Source organism: Cryptotermes secundus, unplaced genomic scaffold, assembly GCF_002891405.2.
Source record: "Cryptotermes secundus unplaced genomic scaffold, Csec_1.0 scaffold17, whole genome shotgun sequence".
Lineage (NCBI taxonomy): Eukaryota > Metazoa > Arthropoda > Insecta > Blattodea > Kalotermitidae > Cryptotermes > Cryptotermes secundus.
In genome coordinates this window covers 522,504-540,424 of record NW_019729207.1, presented here as the reverse complement: position 1 = coordinate 540,424, position 17,921 = coordinate 522,504, and the positions used below count along the sequence as shown (strand labels likewise).

Sequence of the window (17,921 nt, the reverse complement as noted above, 5' to 3'; positions counted from 1 at the left end):
AATCTCTTCTTCTAATGAATATTGTTTTTCGACATGAAATTAGTTTTTCCCCCAAAAGTTCTGCAGACGTAAGTAACAGAAACTTCTGTACTTAGCACCATCTGCACGCTTCCTGCTCCAACTAATAGTTGCAGAACCAGAGTAGAGGGGATACGGGGAACAGAACTTGAAGATCAAATGGAAACTCATTCTCTCTAAACCGATTGTCCATAAAGCCTTAATTTTTGTTTAATTAAAAGATGCGTTCCGAAATTTGAAAGGTAAACTCGTAAGCGCCTGTCACGTTAGCCGAGCGGTCTAAGGCACGCGCTGTCTTCGCTCCCTCGGAAGCCGGGATCGTGGTTTGAATCCTACACAAGGCATGGATATTTGGTATGTGTGTTTGTTCTATGTTTGTGTTGTCCTGTGTTTAGGTAGAGGCCATGCGACGAGCTGATCACTTTTCCAACGAGTCCTACCGTCTGTAAAATGATCATGGTAATCTTTAAAGTAGAGGTGTTTCACTTTGACGAATTCGAGTCGGAAGGGCCGTATGAGACCCACGCAGTAGCAATTGGGAACTTGGGACCCATCTCATTATTTGTCTGTAGGCAGAGTAGAACTATGGCAACCTTTACGGAAATGGTTAAATTGCATCTAAATAATATATATGGTGTCAAGTAATAGTGCCTAGACTGGGGGGTAATTGGTTTAATTGGACTCTTGTGGCTGGAAATGATTGTAACTCTTTCACTTATTCACGCAATCGTCCTCTCACAACAATCACAAAGTCTTCTTAGTTTATTTTCACTAGTCATTTTCTAATAATGGACCCCAACAATGTCCTTATGTTCACGTCGTTACCGGCTGGCGACAATTTCGCGCCTACCAAAGTCAAAGTCACTTTAAGACCGACGGTCAGTCGTCCAGTCTGTCTCGGTGTCAAGCCCCCATCTGGGTCTCAAAACCCGATTTTTATTACTGTCAGGCAGTTGCGGGTTTGTCGTTTTTAATTGCTGCACATCCTCGTCAGCGCAGTGACTTTGGTTTCCAAATCCCACAGGACTCATGACCATATTTTACACTATCAGATTCAAGACTCCCCCACCTGGTGAGTCAGGTTCCCGTATTTATATCCCCCAGGAAGAGGGTGGCCCGGTTATACCCCCAGGCACTGGGTTTCCTTTTCGTCGCTTACTACGACTCGCAGGGCTACGGTGGAGGTATTCGAACTGGATCCCACGCGGGGACACTCACATCTACCGACGTTCTCCTTATATAGACTCGGGAGAACCCAATAGTAAACATCGCTCCCAGCAGTCCTCTGTTGTGGCGTCACGTGTTTGTTGGCGCGGAAGCGTCCCTTCTGCCTCCACTATTCCTATCTTCTAGCTGCCATGTCACAACATCAGTTCACTTTCGTACGTCACAGAAAAGACATGAAGATTCCCGGTTGGAGGTGGGTTCGAATACCTCCATCGCATCCCTACGAGTCGTAACAGGCAAACGAAATTGAACCCAGTGCCTGGGGGGTATAATCGGGCCACCCTGTTCCTGAGGGATATAAATACAGGGACCTGGCCCTCCAGGTTGGGGGAGTCTCGAGTCAGAGGAAGTAAAATATGGTCAGAGTCCCGCGGGAGTCGGGCCCAAGAATGACTCCGATGGCGAGGACCAGCAACAATTGCAAACAACAGACCCGTCCTCTAGTCAGAAAGGATGTTACATAAGGGCTTTAACCGCAAGTGTTCAGTTAATAAAATGAATTGTCGTGAGTCTCAAAAGGCTTCGCGCCAAACAAACTGATTGGCAGTAAACCGCCAGCCATAAAGTAATTCAGACTATGAGGAAATACTGGCCATCACCATTACAAAGGCCAACCAACCGATCCTTCTAAGAGAGAAATAATCACGGTGTGTGGGCAGAATGAAAATATTTTAGTGAAAAAGAAGTTGGCATGTATTGTGGCGCATAGACTGGTTACTGGTTGGAGAGTTGCATAATGAGGCGTTTCATAACTTGTGAGCTTCGTTAAGTAAAAGTAGAATGATCAAGTCAAGGAGGATGAAATGGGCAGGGCATGTAGCACCAATGGGGAGAAGAGGAATGCAAATAGGTTATTGGTGGGAAAACAAGAAGTAAAGAGACCACTAAGAAGACCAAGACGCAGATGGGTGGACAATATTAAAACGGATCGTAGTTACATAATGGGGTGGTATGACTGGATCGATCTGGCTGAGGATAGGGACCAGTGAAAGGCTCTTGTGAACACGGTGATGAGCCTTTGGGTTCCCTGAGTGCATATTTTAGTGTATAGAGAACAGGGTGTTGAGAATATTTGGGCCGAAGAGAGATGAAGTAACAGGAGGTAGGAGAAAACTGCACAATGAGGAGCTTCATAACTTGTACTCTTCTCCAAATATAATTAGAGTGATCAAGTCAAGGGGATGAAATGGGCAGGGCATGTAGTACGAATGGAACGAAGAGGAATGCATGTAGGATATTGGTGGTCAGAAAGAAAGAGACCACTGCAAAGACCAAGGCGCAGGTGGATGGACAATATTAAAATGGATCTTAAAGAGATAGGATTGGATGGTATGAATTGAATTGATCTGGTCCAGGATAGGGACCGGTGGAGGGCTCTTGTGAACATGGTAATGAACATTCGGGTTCCATAAAATTCTGGGAAGTCCTTGAGTAGTTTCACAATTGGCGGCTTCTCAAGCAGGGCTTAGCGCCATGAGTGAGTGAGACCCATTACTAAGCAGTGACTCTATAAAGAGGGGCCGTCCTTAGGTAACGTCCGCAACATACACGCACGAAAAAAGAAGAACGGCGTTTTCTTAAGGCCGCGCCGCCGCCGTTTCTGCGCAACAGCTCAGTAAACACGTTCCCGCGGCAAGAACACGAAAGCAAGAATAGAAAAACCATGTTTTTTATGTGGTGCATGCCAAGAATTTATAACCAGGAGAGTTGGAGCAATGAGTACAGTTCTGTATGAGATGCTGGGAATATAGGACCTGAGAGGGTGAAGCTGAAGAATCTCCATTGTTAGATGCCGTTGCCAGAGAAAAGCTGGTGAAAACACAGAAGGCTGGAAAAAGCTTAGCGGATGCTTTTGTGATTTATGAATTGTAGAAATTAGAGGTGGCGCTGTAATTGCTTGTGGTTCCAAGTTATGTGTATAAGTGGTCAGTAAATCCATTGACCAATCCAAACCCCGTCTATAGTCACCCATACTCGTGACAATACATTAAATCAACTAGCATGATTCACCAGAGAAGACAACCGAAGAGATCGTGACATCACAGAAACATAGAAAGCCACGAATGCCGTTCAAGTGATAAAGGTGCATCAACAGAATTGGAAAATTCTTTTGTAAGAGAGAAACTACCTTTCGCAGCAACATTTAGTCCCAGAGCGGGGGGATGACGACACTCGGGACGACCATATGGACGAAGGTCACCTTTTGATGCATGGAAATGGATCCTAATGAATTAGCCATACAACGTTCATAATGATACTTCATGGCGATTATGATACTGTCATATGTTTGATTGTGATTCTCGATGGGATTTGGATTGGATATTGGATTTATTGGCCACTTTACCATACAACTCGTAATTACACTTAATTATAGCGCCATCTACAGTGTACTCCGGCAAACGCTAAGTCTTTCACAGCCTTCAGTGTCTTCATTAGACGTTTCCTTGTAACGTCTTCTAACAATGGTTATTCCTGTGTTTTCGTGCCTAAGTCATTTCTGAACGGCGGCTCCCTTCCAATTGAACTATTCTTCAAAGTCAAAGTTATATTACGACCGACGGTCAGTCGGAGTCTGTCTTGGAATAGAGCACTCATCTGGGGCTTAGGGCCACATTTTTATTACTGCCACATATTTGCAGGCTTGTTGATGTAGGGCGCTCTCTCTGACGAGAGGACGGGCCTGTCGTTTTCCAGATTCACAGTCAACAGTAATAAGTCTATTGTCAGTGTGTTATAAATTACATTTTAAACGTTATTAAATGTATGTATATACAACATATACAATGTGTATCCTTGCTCCTTTTGTCCTTCTTATAACCCTTCGGCACGGACCACCGCAGAAAACCGCGTTTCCAATAGCATCCCTGTTTCTTTGCGACCGTTGCCCACAAACGGCTCTGCACGGTTCTCATAGTGGCTACTATGAAAGCATTGCGTTGTGGGATGTAATACCGTGTAGTTGGGTAGAAGTTAACCAATGTTTCGACTGGTTCTTGGATTCCCCCTCGACTCTGAATATAGATGTAAAACGTTCCTTCGATTAGGTAAAATGTTACAGGACTACACGGCGTCACTTACCAGACAATTGCGCTTTTCAAGTCACCGCTATAAGGGCCTCAAACCAATTAAAACTTTTACTTAATTTATTATTCGGTCAGCTAACACCACATGTTTCATGCGAAGCTAACAGTTGCTCATCTGGCGAAGAAATTCCAGGGATTTTTTGGTTGTCATAATTAGAATCTTATGTGGGGTAACGAAACACTGTCGTGTCCTGTTACGCACAGCAGAAATACAAAATTTCGTAATGTGGGTGTCAAATTACCGCGTGGGAGTTCATCAGGACAATTTTGAGTAACAAGTGGTTAAGCGATTTTGATTTGCAGCGATGTGACGGTAGTGGGGACACTTACGCATGCGCGCGTCGCGTTGTAACAGGAGCAGTTACGCCTCCCCCACTTCTGTCTACTCAAGAGGACGGGGTTTGCCGAATATATATGTATATAAAAAGATATTTCAGTGTGGCGGATATCAGAACACGCGTGGCTGTCAGACAAGACGAAGCAACAGCATCACAGCACAAGACCAGACTCGTGAGAGCTCCCATTAAAGGTAAGCATCAACACGTACTGACTCCTGTCTTGTCAGCAGTGAAATATATTTCATGTAACATTTATTTTATTTACGTTCTTTACACAACAATTGAAAAGAGCAATATTATTAAGAACTTTATCTTGCGAAACGCGACGAGGAGCAAACATCAGAAAACTGAGCTCTGTTTCTTTATTGCTGATTATTTGATTAATTCTTCGGCCCCGAAGATGGATGCAATAATTTCCCCCGAAACATCGGTAAGATCCTACCGTGCTACATGTCCTTACATCCTATTCTTGGCAGTCCCTCAAATCCAACATCTTTATTCTAATTTTAACGATATACATTCTTTTGTTTTTGTTTACATTGTGACATTTTGTGCTAAAACTTATCAGATGTCTGAGGCTCTATCGGACGAAAATTGTTAAGAATATGGCATTTCGATAGTTTAGGTTGTGAAACGGGGAGTTAGGGCACAACGCTCCAGGAACAGCATTTATTTATTTTATTTGGAACGAAGAGAGATGAAGTAACGGGAAGTTGGAGAAAAATGCATAATGAGCAGCTTCATAACTTGTACTCTGCTCCAAGTATAATTAGAATGACCAAGTCGATGAGATGAGAATGGCATATAGCACGAATGGGGACGAAGAAGAATGTGTGTGTAGAATATTGGTGGGAAAGCCAGAAGGAAAGAGATCATTAGTAAGACCAAGACATAGGTGGATAGATAATATTAAAATGGATCTTAAAGAGATTGGATGTCGTGGAATAGACTGGACTGATCTGGCTGAAAATAGGGACCAGTGGAAGGACCTTGTGAACATGGCAATAAACCTTCGGGTTCCATAAAATGCTGGCAAGTTCTTGAGTAGCTACACAACTGGAGGCTTCTCAAGAAGGGCTCAGCTCCATGAAGTTAATTTACTTAACGACGCCGTCAATACTTCAGACTGTACGGCGTAAATTGTCAGGATGAGTTAGGAATAATGTGAAAGGAGGCCACTGTCGCCTAATTTCAGATACTGTCAGATTTTGTTAAGAGCTACTGAGGAAAAGCACCAAAACCTGTCAGAATATCCGGTATTAGGGCCAAGAAAAAAAGATCAGTGACGTTCTGACGATAAAGCAGGCGTTCTTTCCACTGTCAGAGACTAATATTTACAGCGCAAATATACAGAGTGGTGCAAATCGCAAAGACAAATTTTATAATTTGCATGTATATTTCTTTATTCTTCCTGTGCGTGAATGTGCAAGGTTGTCATCTTGAATACTCAAGTCATGAAGGTGTATGTATTTTTAAGACTCTAAAGATATTTATAAGAGAAGTTAAACAACATGGCGCGATTAGTGAATATCTCCTAGTTCAATGTAGAACTTGACTCTCGAACACGTGTATAATTACTGGGAACTGTCTAAGCATAAAGTTGAAGTTTTCCCTGTGCTTAACTAATTAAGCACTACTCCATGAAGGCGTATGGCGAAGTGGATGTACAAATCCACATATTCTTGATCTCGGAACTAGCTGGAGGTGAGTGGTCAGCTTCAAGACCCTGCCGCTTCACCCCCGGGGAACGAGTCCCTGGTACCCTTGGATAGGAGGTTGGGTGGACCCCAGAACGAGACTCGACAGGTGGCGGTTCCTGGAGACGATATCGCTGAAGAAAAATTTCAAAATTAACGGCCCACAACATCTTTGAGGTTACTACCCCTAAAACACTAGCATAAACGTAGACACCCTAGAAGAAAACTTGTAAAATAAAAGTAAAGTTACTAAGATCTAAAATATCTGAGTAAAGTTGTCCCTGAGCGTAACTAATTAAACACTATGCCATGAGGACGTATGGGGGAGTGGATGTATAGATCCACATATTCTTTATCTCAGCATTAGTTGCAGGTCAGCTTCACGCCCCCGTCGCTTTACCCCCGGGATATATTCCCCTGTACACATTTCATATGAATCTGGTTATCCCTAGAGACGGTCTGGACGTTCATAGGATAAAAATCTTGCCCATACCGGGAATCGAACTCCGATCTCTTGGTCTTCCAGCCCGTAACTAGTCGCTATACCGACTGAGATATCCCGGCTCGGAACTTAATTCTCTAATAGCCTTATGATATACAATAAGAATGATTCTATTTGTATCTGTCAGATGTAAACGCACATTGTGAGGATTTTAGAAATGTCCATAAAAACAACAGACAACAGTGTGCGATGGAAGTGCTGAAAATGAGGTCTTCTTTCAGCCCTGACAAGCTGATCGCGTTCCCTGAGGGTACGGTTACCACAGTTTGAGAAACGCTGTCCTGAATTGCGACATTAACACGCGACTCCAATACAAAGAACAACAGACTGGCACGATCGCTCTCTGCTCACAACACTGCATCCACGCTCCTTGGTTTCTTACTGAAAAGAGACTGTGCACTGTAATCCGCCTGAGGACATATGTTTAGGCTACATGCAATACTAAATAGTCGGAGAAGTTGCCTCCCGATTACGGCTGAACTCGATAGAATAAAGAGATCCCAGAGATATGAAATCCTGTCTTCTTCACGTTTCAACTTCTCTCGTCTTCCTACAGAACTATTTCATACAGTTTAATCATCGCCTTCTCCTTAGGAACTTGATGGTCACGGGGTCACGGCAACATTTGTGCAGCTACAAAAAAAAAAATTAAGAAACCTCCGATCGAAATGGACTTCATTCGGTACTCGGGACAGGGACTGTGTTTCTTGTGAGAAAGGCAGCAAATCCCGTGGAAATTCTTGAGTAGTTACACGACTATCAGAGTCTCCAAGACTATTTTCCATGCAGAATATTAGGGTTTATACTGAGAAAGAGACATCTCACTGTTAAGTGATTGTGACTTGCTTTTCTAAAGCATTCATCAGATAAGGGCCGCCTATTTTACCTGATGAAGGGAACAGATAGTTACCGAAACGTCATGATGTTGGTATAAATACGATTTCCATACAACTGTTGGCATTTCTTAACTACATGATAAATTATTTGGTTCTCAAAAACAAATTTTCTGATTGGAATTATTTAATTGAAATAAGATTATATATTCAATATACAGGGCACGCGGTAGCGAAGTTTGTTGAGGCGCTACACTACAAGCCGGAAGGTCGCGGGTTCGATTCCCGATGAGGTCACTGGATTTTACAATTTACCTAATCCTTCCAGCCATATTGTAGTCCCTGGGGTCGACTCGTCCTCTAACAGAAATGAGTACAGGAATCTGCCTGGGGGTAAAGGGCGACCGGTGCGTAAGGCTGACAACCTCACCGCCGTCTGTGAGCCGATTACCTAGAAAATGTGGGAGCCTCGACGTCTCACAACCCTATGGGCCACCACGGCCTGTTACAGAGATGGTTGTACTTAAACCAAGCGCCATCTGTGAGCCGATTGTCTAAAAAATTTGGGAGCCTCGACGTCTCACACTCCTATGAGCCTCCACGGCCTATTACAGGGTAAGCTTTATTTAACCTCACCGCCAACTGTGAGCCGACTGTCTAGAAAATGTGGGAGCCTCGATGTCTCACAATCCTATTGGCCACCACGGCCTCTTACAGGGCCAGCGGCACTTAACTCAACCGCCATCTGTGAGCCGACTGTCTAGAGAAAATGTGGGAGCCTCGACGTCTCACAACCCTATGAGCCTCCATGGCCTGTCTCAGGGATAGTTTTACTTAACCTCACCGCCGTCTGTGAGCCGACTGTCTAGAAAATGTAGGAGCCTCGACATCTCACAGCCATATGTACTTCCAAGGCATATTACAAGGATAACTTTACTTTTTACCTTTTATTCAATATACACAGTGATTTTAAATTTTCGTGCCCTATAAACGGAAAGCCCGACGATAATATATAATTACCTTATATTTTTGACATTTTAATTACTTCAGATACGATACATTTTATATCAAACACTTCTGAAAATTCAGTGGGAGTGGGAAATTACGAAGTCCACTTAGACGAAGTGCCCAGTCTCCCCAAGTTGAAAACTTCAGGAAATGTAGCTACTTCTGCACTCGACAGAACAGCAATACTCACTAAATAGTAAAGCGCGCACTGCGAAATACCGGTCACTCTTGGCATCTTCTGCTCCTGTTCGCAACTACTCGCTAACACGAACAGAGTAGCGAATGAAGAACAAACGTTAGCCTATTATATATACGTGTCGTGTTAGTAAGTTAATCGTGAAGTTACAGCCATGCTTTAATTAATCCTATGTCATGAAGACGTATGGAGAATTGGAGGTGAGTGGTGAGCTTCATTTTCTAACCGCTTTATCCCCGGAGGAAACCCCCCGGGTGTGGAGTAGAGAAGAATGGTATGATTCTGCCGGGAATCGAAACCTGGTTCCTTGTTCGTGCCGCCCATAGCTTGGTCACTCTACAGAGCGAGAAATCCCGGTTCCCAATATGAACAGAATATTTGCGTTCCCGCGCAGGAACATCCGCGCTATTTTTGTCACGCGTCACTCCTAACTCTAGAAAAATAGCGTATATTTACTACCTCAATTGTTGCCATGATCCAGTTGTTTTAACGTCACATTGTTGTCGTGATCACATTATTGACAAAACTTCAATGCATTTCTTGCGGAGGAAGTAATAGGAAAATATGTTGTCTTGGACTCAAATCCATACACGTAACAGCAAAATTAACATTTTCCTGGGGTTATCTGCCGATTTTTCCTGCGATGCGCTGTTTCAGAGAGACATGACGAGAGAGACTGAGAGACGAACTTCGGGGAATGGGTATCTGTCTATTTCCTGTTGCTTCCACATTGGAGCAGAGGTATCCGTGAAACACTTCGTTTCACTTCAGTTTCTTCGTCCTAGAAAGTCGGTAGAACTCCTTGGACAGGGGATCAGCCCGACACACAGGACAACACAGACACAGAATAAACACACACAGATATGAGTGCCTTATACCGCTCGGCCACTGTGACCGGCGGATCATGTCTGTGCAGAGAATAGGAAACTGGTGCAGTTCAGAGAACATGCGGTAAGAAGGGAAGAGAGCTGACGTGGTTGGAGCTGTACACACAAAATGGAAACAGTCGCCCTAACGTGTGACAGGAGTCGTGACCACTGATTTTTGTAGATGAAAAAGGGCTCTAGAGGCACAGACCCTCACTTGTATGAGGGAGTTGCCAGGTTCGAATCTCTCTGGAACAACTGCTTATCGTGACTAAAGTTCTCCATTGTTTCCTTTGTCCCTCCGGTCAAAACGCCTGATAATAACCTTACCAACCGGAGAAAGACGGGGAAGTACCGACGTATCAACCAGAGAATAACGGGGAAATACCGACTTATCAACCAGAGAAAGACGGGGAAATAGCGACGTATCAACCGGAGAATGACGGGGAAGTACGGATGCATCAACAGGAGAATGACGGGGAATTACTGACGTATCAGCCGGAGAATGACGGGAAAGTACCGATGTGTAAACCGGAGAAAAACGAGGAAGTACCAAAGAATTTAGTCCTTTAAATCCAACACCATTTTTATCGGGGTCCGCTAAATCGAGGATTTAGTATAGTTACTTGTAGTTCCAAGTTGTAAGTGCTCAATAAATCAAATTACCAATTCAACCCCTTGTCTGGTCACTAACACTTCCCAGTATTGCAGTCGTCTGAGTTGTGACACAAAAGAAAAATCTTCTACACTAAAGATGGATGCAGTACCGTCCTCCAGAATATGGAGATATATCTACCAGACTACAACGCGCCATAACCCACAAGGCCACAACATAAATCATCACCTCCCTGAAACTGCAAGTCTCATATGAGGACCACGTGAAATGCAGTCCTTGCCAATTTATTACTCGTAAGAGACTGGGGGACTTTTAAGTAAATATTGCGGCTCAGTTCCTTTCTTATCCCTTCCCACTGAAATTCATTTGGGGCCGGGATAGCACGGTCGGTATAGCGACTGGTTACGGACTGGACGGCCGAGAGGTTGGAGTTCGAGTTCCGATAGGGGCAAGATTTTTCTCCTCCTCGCAGCGTCTACACTGGTTCTGTGACCTACCCAGCCTCCTATCCAGTGGGTATCGGAGTCTCTTTTCCTGGGAGTAAAGCGGCCGGGGCGTGATGCTGACCAATTACCTCCAACTGCTGCCCAGGTCAAGAATACGTGGATCTATACATCCATCCCCACCGCCTTTATGTCTTTATGGTGTAGTGTTCAATTAGTTAAGCACAGGGACAACGTTACCTGAAATTCGTTCTCCTTGTTGCCGAGTGCACCCATAACTTCTCCTGCTCGAATGCAGTTTACCGTTCATCTCAAGTAAAGTAACCCATGACAGCGAGGCCGCGCCATAACTCAAGCGGTTAGTCGCTGGCTTCCCACCGCGGCGGCCCGGGTTCGATCCCGGGTCTGGTCAAGTGGGATTTGTGGTGGACAAAGTGGCGCTGGGGCAGGTTTTCTCCGAGTACTTCGGTTTCCCCTGCCAGTCTTCATTCCACCAATTGCTCCACAATCATCCTCACCTATCATCTGGGGCTGGTGCAAAAGGCAAGAAGAGGCCGCAGTACAAGGGACTTAGTCCCACTCCACTAGCAATCATCATCATCATCAGTAATCTGTCAAGACGACAGGTCCACAGCCTCTTTCAAAACAATTCCTCCACTTAATGCGATCTAGAGCTTTCTCCTTCAAATGACAGTATCCTCTTCTGTCCCCAAGGTCATCCAGCATCTTCTTACGTCTTCTTCCTCGTCTTCTTGTCACTTCTATCCGCCCATCTATCTTTCCTTCGATAGCTTCTTTTAGAAGGCAGTTTCTGCGTAAAACATGACCAATCCAATTAGCCTTCCGTTTTCTTATTTCATGTAGGATATTCCTCTGCTCACTGACTCTAATTAACACTTCTTCATTTCTCACATAATCGGTCCAACTGATCTTCTCCATTCTTCTCCAACACCACATTTCGAAACTTTCCAGATGTTTCTGATCTACTGCCCTAAGTGTCCATGTTTCAGCCCCATACAGAGCTATGCTCCAAATGTAGCATTTCACTAGTTTCTTCCTCAAATTTAAGTCCAATTTGCTGGTAAAAAGATTCTTCTTCTTGCTAAATGCAGCTTTTGCCATGGCAATCCTGGATTTAATTTCACAAGTACACCTTCCATCATCTGTTAACAAGCTACCCAAATATTTAAAACATTTCACATTCTCCACTTGTTTTTGGTCTATCTTTATTGTGACTGGGGTTGGTTGTCTCGAAATTTTCATTACTTTTGTTTTCTCCACATTCATTTCCATGCCATAGCACCTTCCAATTTCAATTAGTCTATCAATCATGCCCTGTAGCACAGTTTCTTCCTTAGCCATTAACACAAGGTCATCTGCATATTTCACAGTTTGAATAATTTGCCCTCCTACTTTGAAGTCACCGAGCCCATCCAGAGCTTCCTTGGTAAGGCATTCGCTGTACAAGTTGAACAGAATTGGTGATAAACAGCATCCTTGTCGAACTCCTCTTCCAATCTGCACACTTCCTGTCTCCCCCCTGTCCAGTCGTACTCTAACTTTCTGATCCATGTACAATTTGCTAATCAATCTTCTTTCATGCCAATCGATACCTGTTTCTTTCAGGATCTGCATTAATTTGGTCCAGTTTACCCGGTCAAATGCCTTCTGCCAGTCTATGAAGCAAACACACAGTTCTTCATCTATCTCCAAAGTTCGTTCCGCTATAATTCTCATCATCCCAATTGCATCCCTGGTTCCTTTTCCTCTTCTAAATCCAAACTGATCTTCTCCAAGTACATCCTCTATTTTCCTTTCAATTCTTCTTTTAAGTATCTTTGCTATTATCTTTGCTGTATGTGCAATAAGACTTATTGTGCGATGGTCGCTGCATTTTGTAGCTTTTGTCTTTTTCTTTAAGGCAATCATTGTAACTTCTGTAAAGTCCTTGGGCCACTCTCCACTTTCATATATGGTGTTCATTAGTTTTGTCAGTGTTTTCAAACCACCTTCTCCCAGTAACTTGAGCACATCTCCAGGTACATCATCATCTCCTGTAGCCTTTCCCTTCCTCATTTCCTTGATAGCTTTTTCCACCTCACTTTGTAAAATATATGGTCCTTTCTCGTCTGTATCTACTTCTTCTTCCGGTTCAACTTCTAAGGTTTCTGGCCGATTAGGTCGATCATATAGTTCTGAAATATAATTTTCCCAAATTTTCAGCACTTGCCTCTGATCTACTATTCTATTCCCCTGGGAGTCTTCGATGCCAACATTTTGAATCCCATGATTCTCTTTCCATCCTAGTTCTTTTGTCTTCATGTACATCAAATCATAACGGCCTGTTCTTTGAAATTCCATAATCTCATTACATATCTTCTCAAGATATTCCTTTTTGGCCCTGTCCGTGGCTCTTTTCAATTCATTCCTCAGTCTCCTGTATTTCCTCCTGCCTTCTTCATTGTTGACATTCTTCCATTTCCTTCGCTCCTCCATTTTACTCATCATCTCCTGTGTAACCCATGGTTTTCTTGCTATCTTCTCAACTTTACCTACCAAATCACTGATAGTATCTAACATGCATTCTTTTATATCGTTCCACTGCGCTTCAGCATTTCCGCTTTCACCTTCAATTGCACCGAGTTTCTCTTCTAGAGTCTCTTGCACGCTTTGTCTTTGAGCATATAACTTCTCCAAATCCCATCTGGGTCTGCGCTTTCGAAATCCTATAATTTTCTTCAACCTGGTTCGGAACTTGGCAACCAGCAAGTTGTGGTCAGAGTCAATGTCTGCCCCAGGAAGCGTCTTCACATCCTTCACACTGTTTCTGAATCGATGTTTCACAAGGATGTAGTCCAGCTGATGCCTCTTCCAATCCCCAGGTGCCTTCCATGTGTAAATTCTTCTCTTTGGCTTCTTGAACCAAGTGTTGGTAACAATCAATCCATTTCGTTCACAAAAGTCAATAAGCATTTGACCTCTGTGATTCCGTCTTCCTAGTCCATGTGATCCAACAATATTCTGATATGGTTCATCTCCAACAATGCTGTTCCAGTCTCCCAATATGATGCTGTTTGTGTCTCCTCTTCCATCTTCCTGAAGAATTTCTTCAATTGTGTCATACACTTTTTCCACTTCATCATCTTCATACTCTGATGTTGGCATGTACACTTCCACTAGCAATAGAGGAAAAAATCTGTGGGCATTACAGTCCCGTCATATATAAAAAGATAAGCATATAAATGACAAGAGGTAAAGTTGATCCCGTTCTTAATTAATTAAGGGTCATGCCATTGGGGAGTGGAAATATAAATACACAATTCTTGATTTCGACCCTATATGGAGGTGAGTTGTCAGATTCACGTCCCGGCAGTTTTACTCCAAACGAAACAGCACCCAGTGTCCATTACGTACGACGCTGGGTGGACTCCAGAGCTGGTCTGGACGTTATGAAAAAGAGAAAATTCTCCCTTGCCGGGAATCGAACCCCGGCCGTCCAGCCCATATCCCGTCGCTATACCGACTGATTTATTCCGGTTCCTAACAGACCGATATTAAAACAAAATAATGTATTTTTCAGATACTTCTGCGATAAATCATTACAATAGTTTTGCAGTTTTTTCTGACAAAAACTAACTAACTAACCAAGCAACAAACTACTACCCACCTGACCACCTAACTAAGCAAAGGCCCAACTCCACAGAGAAAAGTCTTTCTATTGAAGTCAACAGTAAAGAATTTCTACGCCTTTTATAAAATCCGAATGTGCATTCCCATTTACACAAAAGTCCATCAGTAATCCCCATCCCAAGGCACATAAATCCGGTTCACAGCCTCCAAACCTATTTCCTTAAGAACCATTTTAATATTACCTGCTCTTCCTTCTACATTTAGGTCTCAAAACTGGTGTCCTCCGTTCATGTTTTCCCACTAATATATCTCATCTCTCCCATGCATGCTATATTCCCTTGATTTTGTCTCCGTTATGTCGTAACCAGCCCACAAATTAGGAAACTCCATGAAATTCACACGCAAGGATATGCTTACATAACGACAAATGATAACAATGTATGCGTATATTGGTGGAGTTAGGGATGGAATTCAATGTTGGCAAGACCGGCCGTTTGGTTGCAAAAGTCCTTCAAGCATTTTATTATGTGAAAGAAGAAAACATATGAAATTATATGGTTGAAATATCAGCGGTTGCTTGTTTTCATTTCTGAACACGGACCTCTCTGAAAGCACTCTAATAACACGTTTAAAGCCAAAGTGAATGCAAACAAGCAATACTGCAACAATTGGTTATTAAAATGAAGATTATGATCAGAGGAAAACAAAAGCAAGTAGAGAACTCTCACTTACTCGTCGGTCAGAACGAGAAGCAATGTTATGTAACGTATCAGCAGAAGTGAACAAATATTATTCCGCAGTCATATGCAGCTGAAGTTGTGCGCGACCCCTTAATATCCAGTGGTCGCTGCGAGTACCGCTCGCTTAGACATCCACATTCTGACTACAGAGTTTATTTGTGTGTTCCGTATGGTTTTCACAATAAACAGCGATTGTGTCCCTAAACAGCATTAACCGGTTGGGCTTTGTAGCGGTGATGTAATGTGTTTCCTGTGGGGTAACGACTGAACTCCACATTCTGCCCACACAGTGTGTTTGTGTGTTCCGTATGGTTCTCACAGTAAACAGCGACTGTTTCCCTAAACAGCATTAACCGGTTGGGCTTTGTAGCGGAGACGTAATGTATTTCCTGTGGGGTACAGATTGAACTCCAGATTCTGCCTACACAGTGTGTTTGTGTGTTCCGTATGGTTCTCACAATAAACAGCGACTGTTTCCCTAAACAGCATTAACCGGTTGGGCTTTGTAGCGGAGACGTAATGTGTTTCCTGTGAGGTACGGACTGAACTCTGCATTCTGCCCACACAGTGTATTTTTGTGTTCTGTATGGTCCTCACAATAAACAGCGACTGTTTCCCTAAACTGCATTAACCGGTTGGGCTTTGTAGCGGAGACGTAATGTGTTTCATGTGAGGTACGAACTGAGTTCTTACATATTATTTAGAAGAAATTTGTTGTCGTGATCCTCAAAAGGCTTGGCGCCAAGGCGAACTGATTGGCTTCTTTCCGCATCCCTTCCAATTTGTCATTCGTGGTCCATCCTATTCACTCATATAATCTGGGCAGCTGAAAACTTCATTAGGTAACGCATGAAGAACATTATAAACCGGTTCGTTTTCATAATGGATAAAGAGTGAATTTTATGTCAACTGGAAACTGAAGTTTCAAATTTTATTGCATAAGATCAATGCTTACAAATGTCAAAGTAACGTTATTACGCAATAAGGCTGATGTTTTTTACAAAAAAGTCTGGCATGAAAACTTGGTTTTCGAATTTTCTCCCTTTATACGTGTAAATGACTAGCAAGACGCCTGTTGAAAATTCAAAGTGAAGTCTATAAGAAACTTTCATACTTTCCCTCCTTTCTCCCGTACTCCTTTCCCAACACATTTATTTGTCTGTCCTATAATTATCTGTCTCTCTCTTCCTTCCATCTTTTCCTTTATTTGTCATTTCTATCATCATTCTTCCTCTTCCTTCTATACTCTCCTTTACCTTAAAATAGTTAAAATCCAATTTAAAAGAACAATAAAAACGATCAACTCTGCTACTTTATTGCTACATTTCACCCTACCTCTGCGTCTTCCGTGAGCGCTTGTTTATACAATTACAGTAAGCCCTCACTAATCCGGATTAATTAGGGGGGCTCATGCAGATTAATGAAGCAAAAGATAACCCTAAAAGACAAAAAAGAAATCTTAGAAAGCAAAAAAAAATAGAAAAGTTAATAATATAAGCAATGCTGATAAAAATACATAAAAATAACATTGCAGCAATGTCTTCCCTTGTTGGAAGCTGAGCTCCAGGGTCTCCTTCATCAAGCTGAAGCCAATCTTGGATATTTTTTGCGTTGTTTCAGTCTCTCCAGCTGCCTTCAACACAATCTGAAAGTCCTCTTGCTCTAATCCCTCTTGCTCCTAAAATCTATTATTTAAAGTATGTACTCAAATGTGAACAGGATTATCCGTCATCCGTATTAACCGACACCGGATTAGCGAGAGTTTACTGTGCGGAAATGTGGAAGTGTATGCATATGTTATCGAGTGAGATACTCTCTGGAGAGACTGAGGAAAATTAAAAATATCCGGATAGTCAAGTGTGTCGGCAGGTATTTGAACCGAGCACGTCCCGAACGGAAGCCAGAGATGTTACTGCTTGAGCAGTCAGTAGCCGGCTGATGATTCGTGTTTGTGGATGTAGCAATCAGCCAATCAGAGGGCAACATCCTATCGCCATACATGCGTGACGTGTATCAACATTTACTTCTGATTGCAGAAGAGATTAGCCCGAAAATCGAATCAGACGTCTGTCTATAGACCTTTCCGATGTTTGCCTACGTAAGCGAACGCCTACTGTAATTACGAAGTGTACGAAACATGCAAACCGCGCACCTTTTATTTAATCTTTGAACGAAATGCCGGGCTGATCTCCAGTCCAGTGTAATCTGAGGTGGAAACACCAATTTACCTTGCGGGAAAGCCAGACAACTTGTTCGGAGACCCACAAAGGAAGCACGCAGGGAGAGGTGTGTATGCTGTGGCCGGCGAAGTGACGTACTGCACATGAAAGAGTGTACACAGTTCTTGGGAACAAAACCCTCTGCCCCGTAGGCCCTACTCCCACAACAAAGTCTCCACAACCATCACACGTTTGTCTGATGTTCAAAATTGTATAGCAGAGCAACGGATGACTGACAGCAGTCCAAATGCCAACGCCTTAAGCGCTGAATTTCTTCCAAACGGCATATAAAGACTCAGTTAGTACCTCACAGGAAACAAATTTCGTATCCGTTACAAAGCGGAACCGGTTAAAGCTGTTTAGGGAAATAATCTCTTTTTACTGTGAGAACCATACGGAGCGCACAAAGTTGGAGAGAGAGAGAGAGAGAGAGAGAAAGAGAGAGAGAGAAAGAAAAAAAAAAAAGAAAGAAAAAGAAAGAAAGAAAGAAAGAGCATCGATTTAA

General features: G+C 43.0%; 1 protein-coding gene across 2 annotated transcripts in view; it reads left to right on the top strand.

Annotated features, from left to right (window-relative positions):
• Window positions 1-4,739: 4,739 nt before the first annotated feature.
• Window positions 4,740-17,921, top strand: part of LOC111865339 (short neuropeptide F-like) — a 77,874-nt gene continuing 64,692 nt past the window's right edge. The window contains exon 1 of one of the 2 annotated variants that reach the window (XM_033751785.1): window positions 4,740-4,857. In XM_033751785.1, the coding sequence (XP_033607676.1) occupies window positions 4,743-4,857 (115 nt within the window). In that variant the 5' untranslated portion in view covers window positions 4,740-4,742. The remainder of the gene's footprint in view (window positions 4,858-17,921) is intronic. The other variant, XM_023853257.2, reaches the window with a different exon arrangement.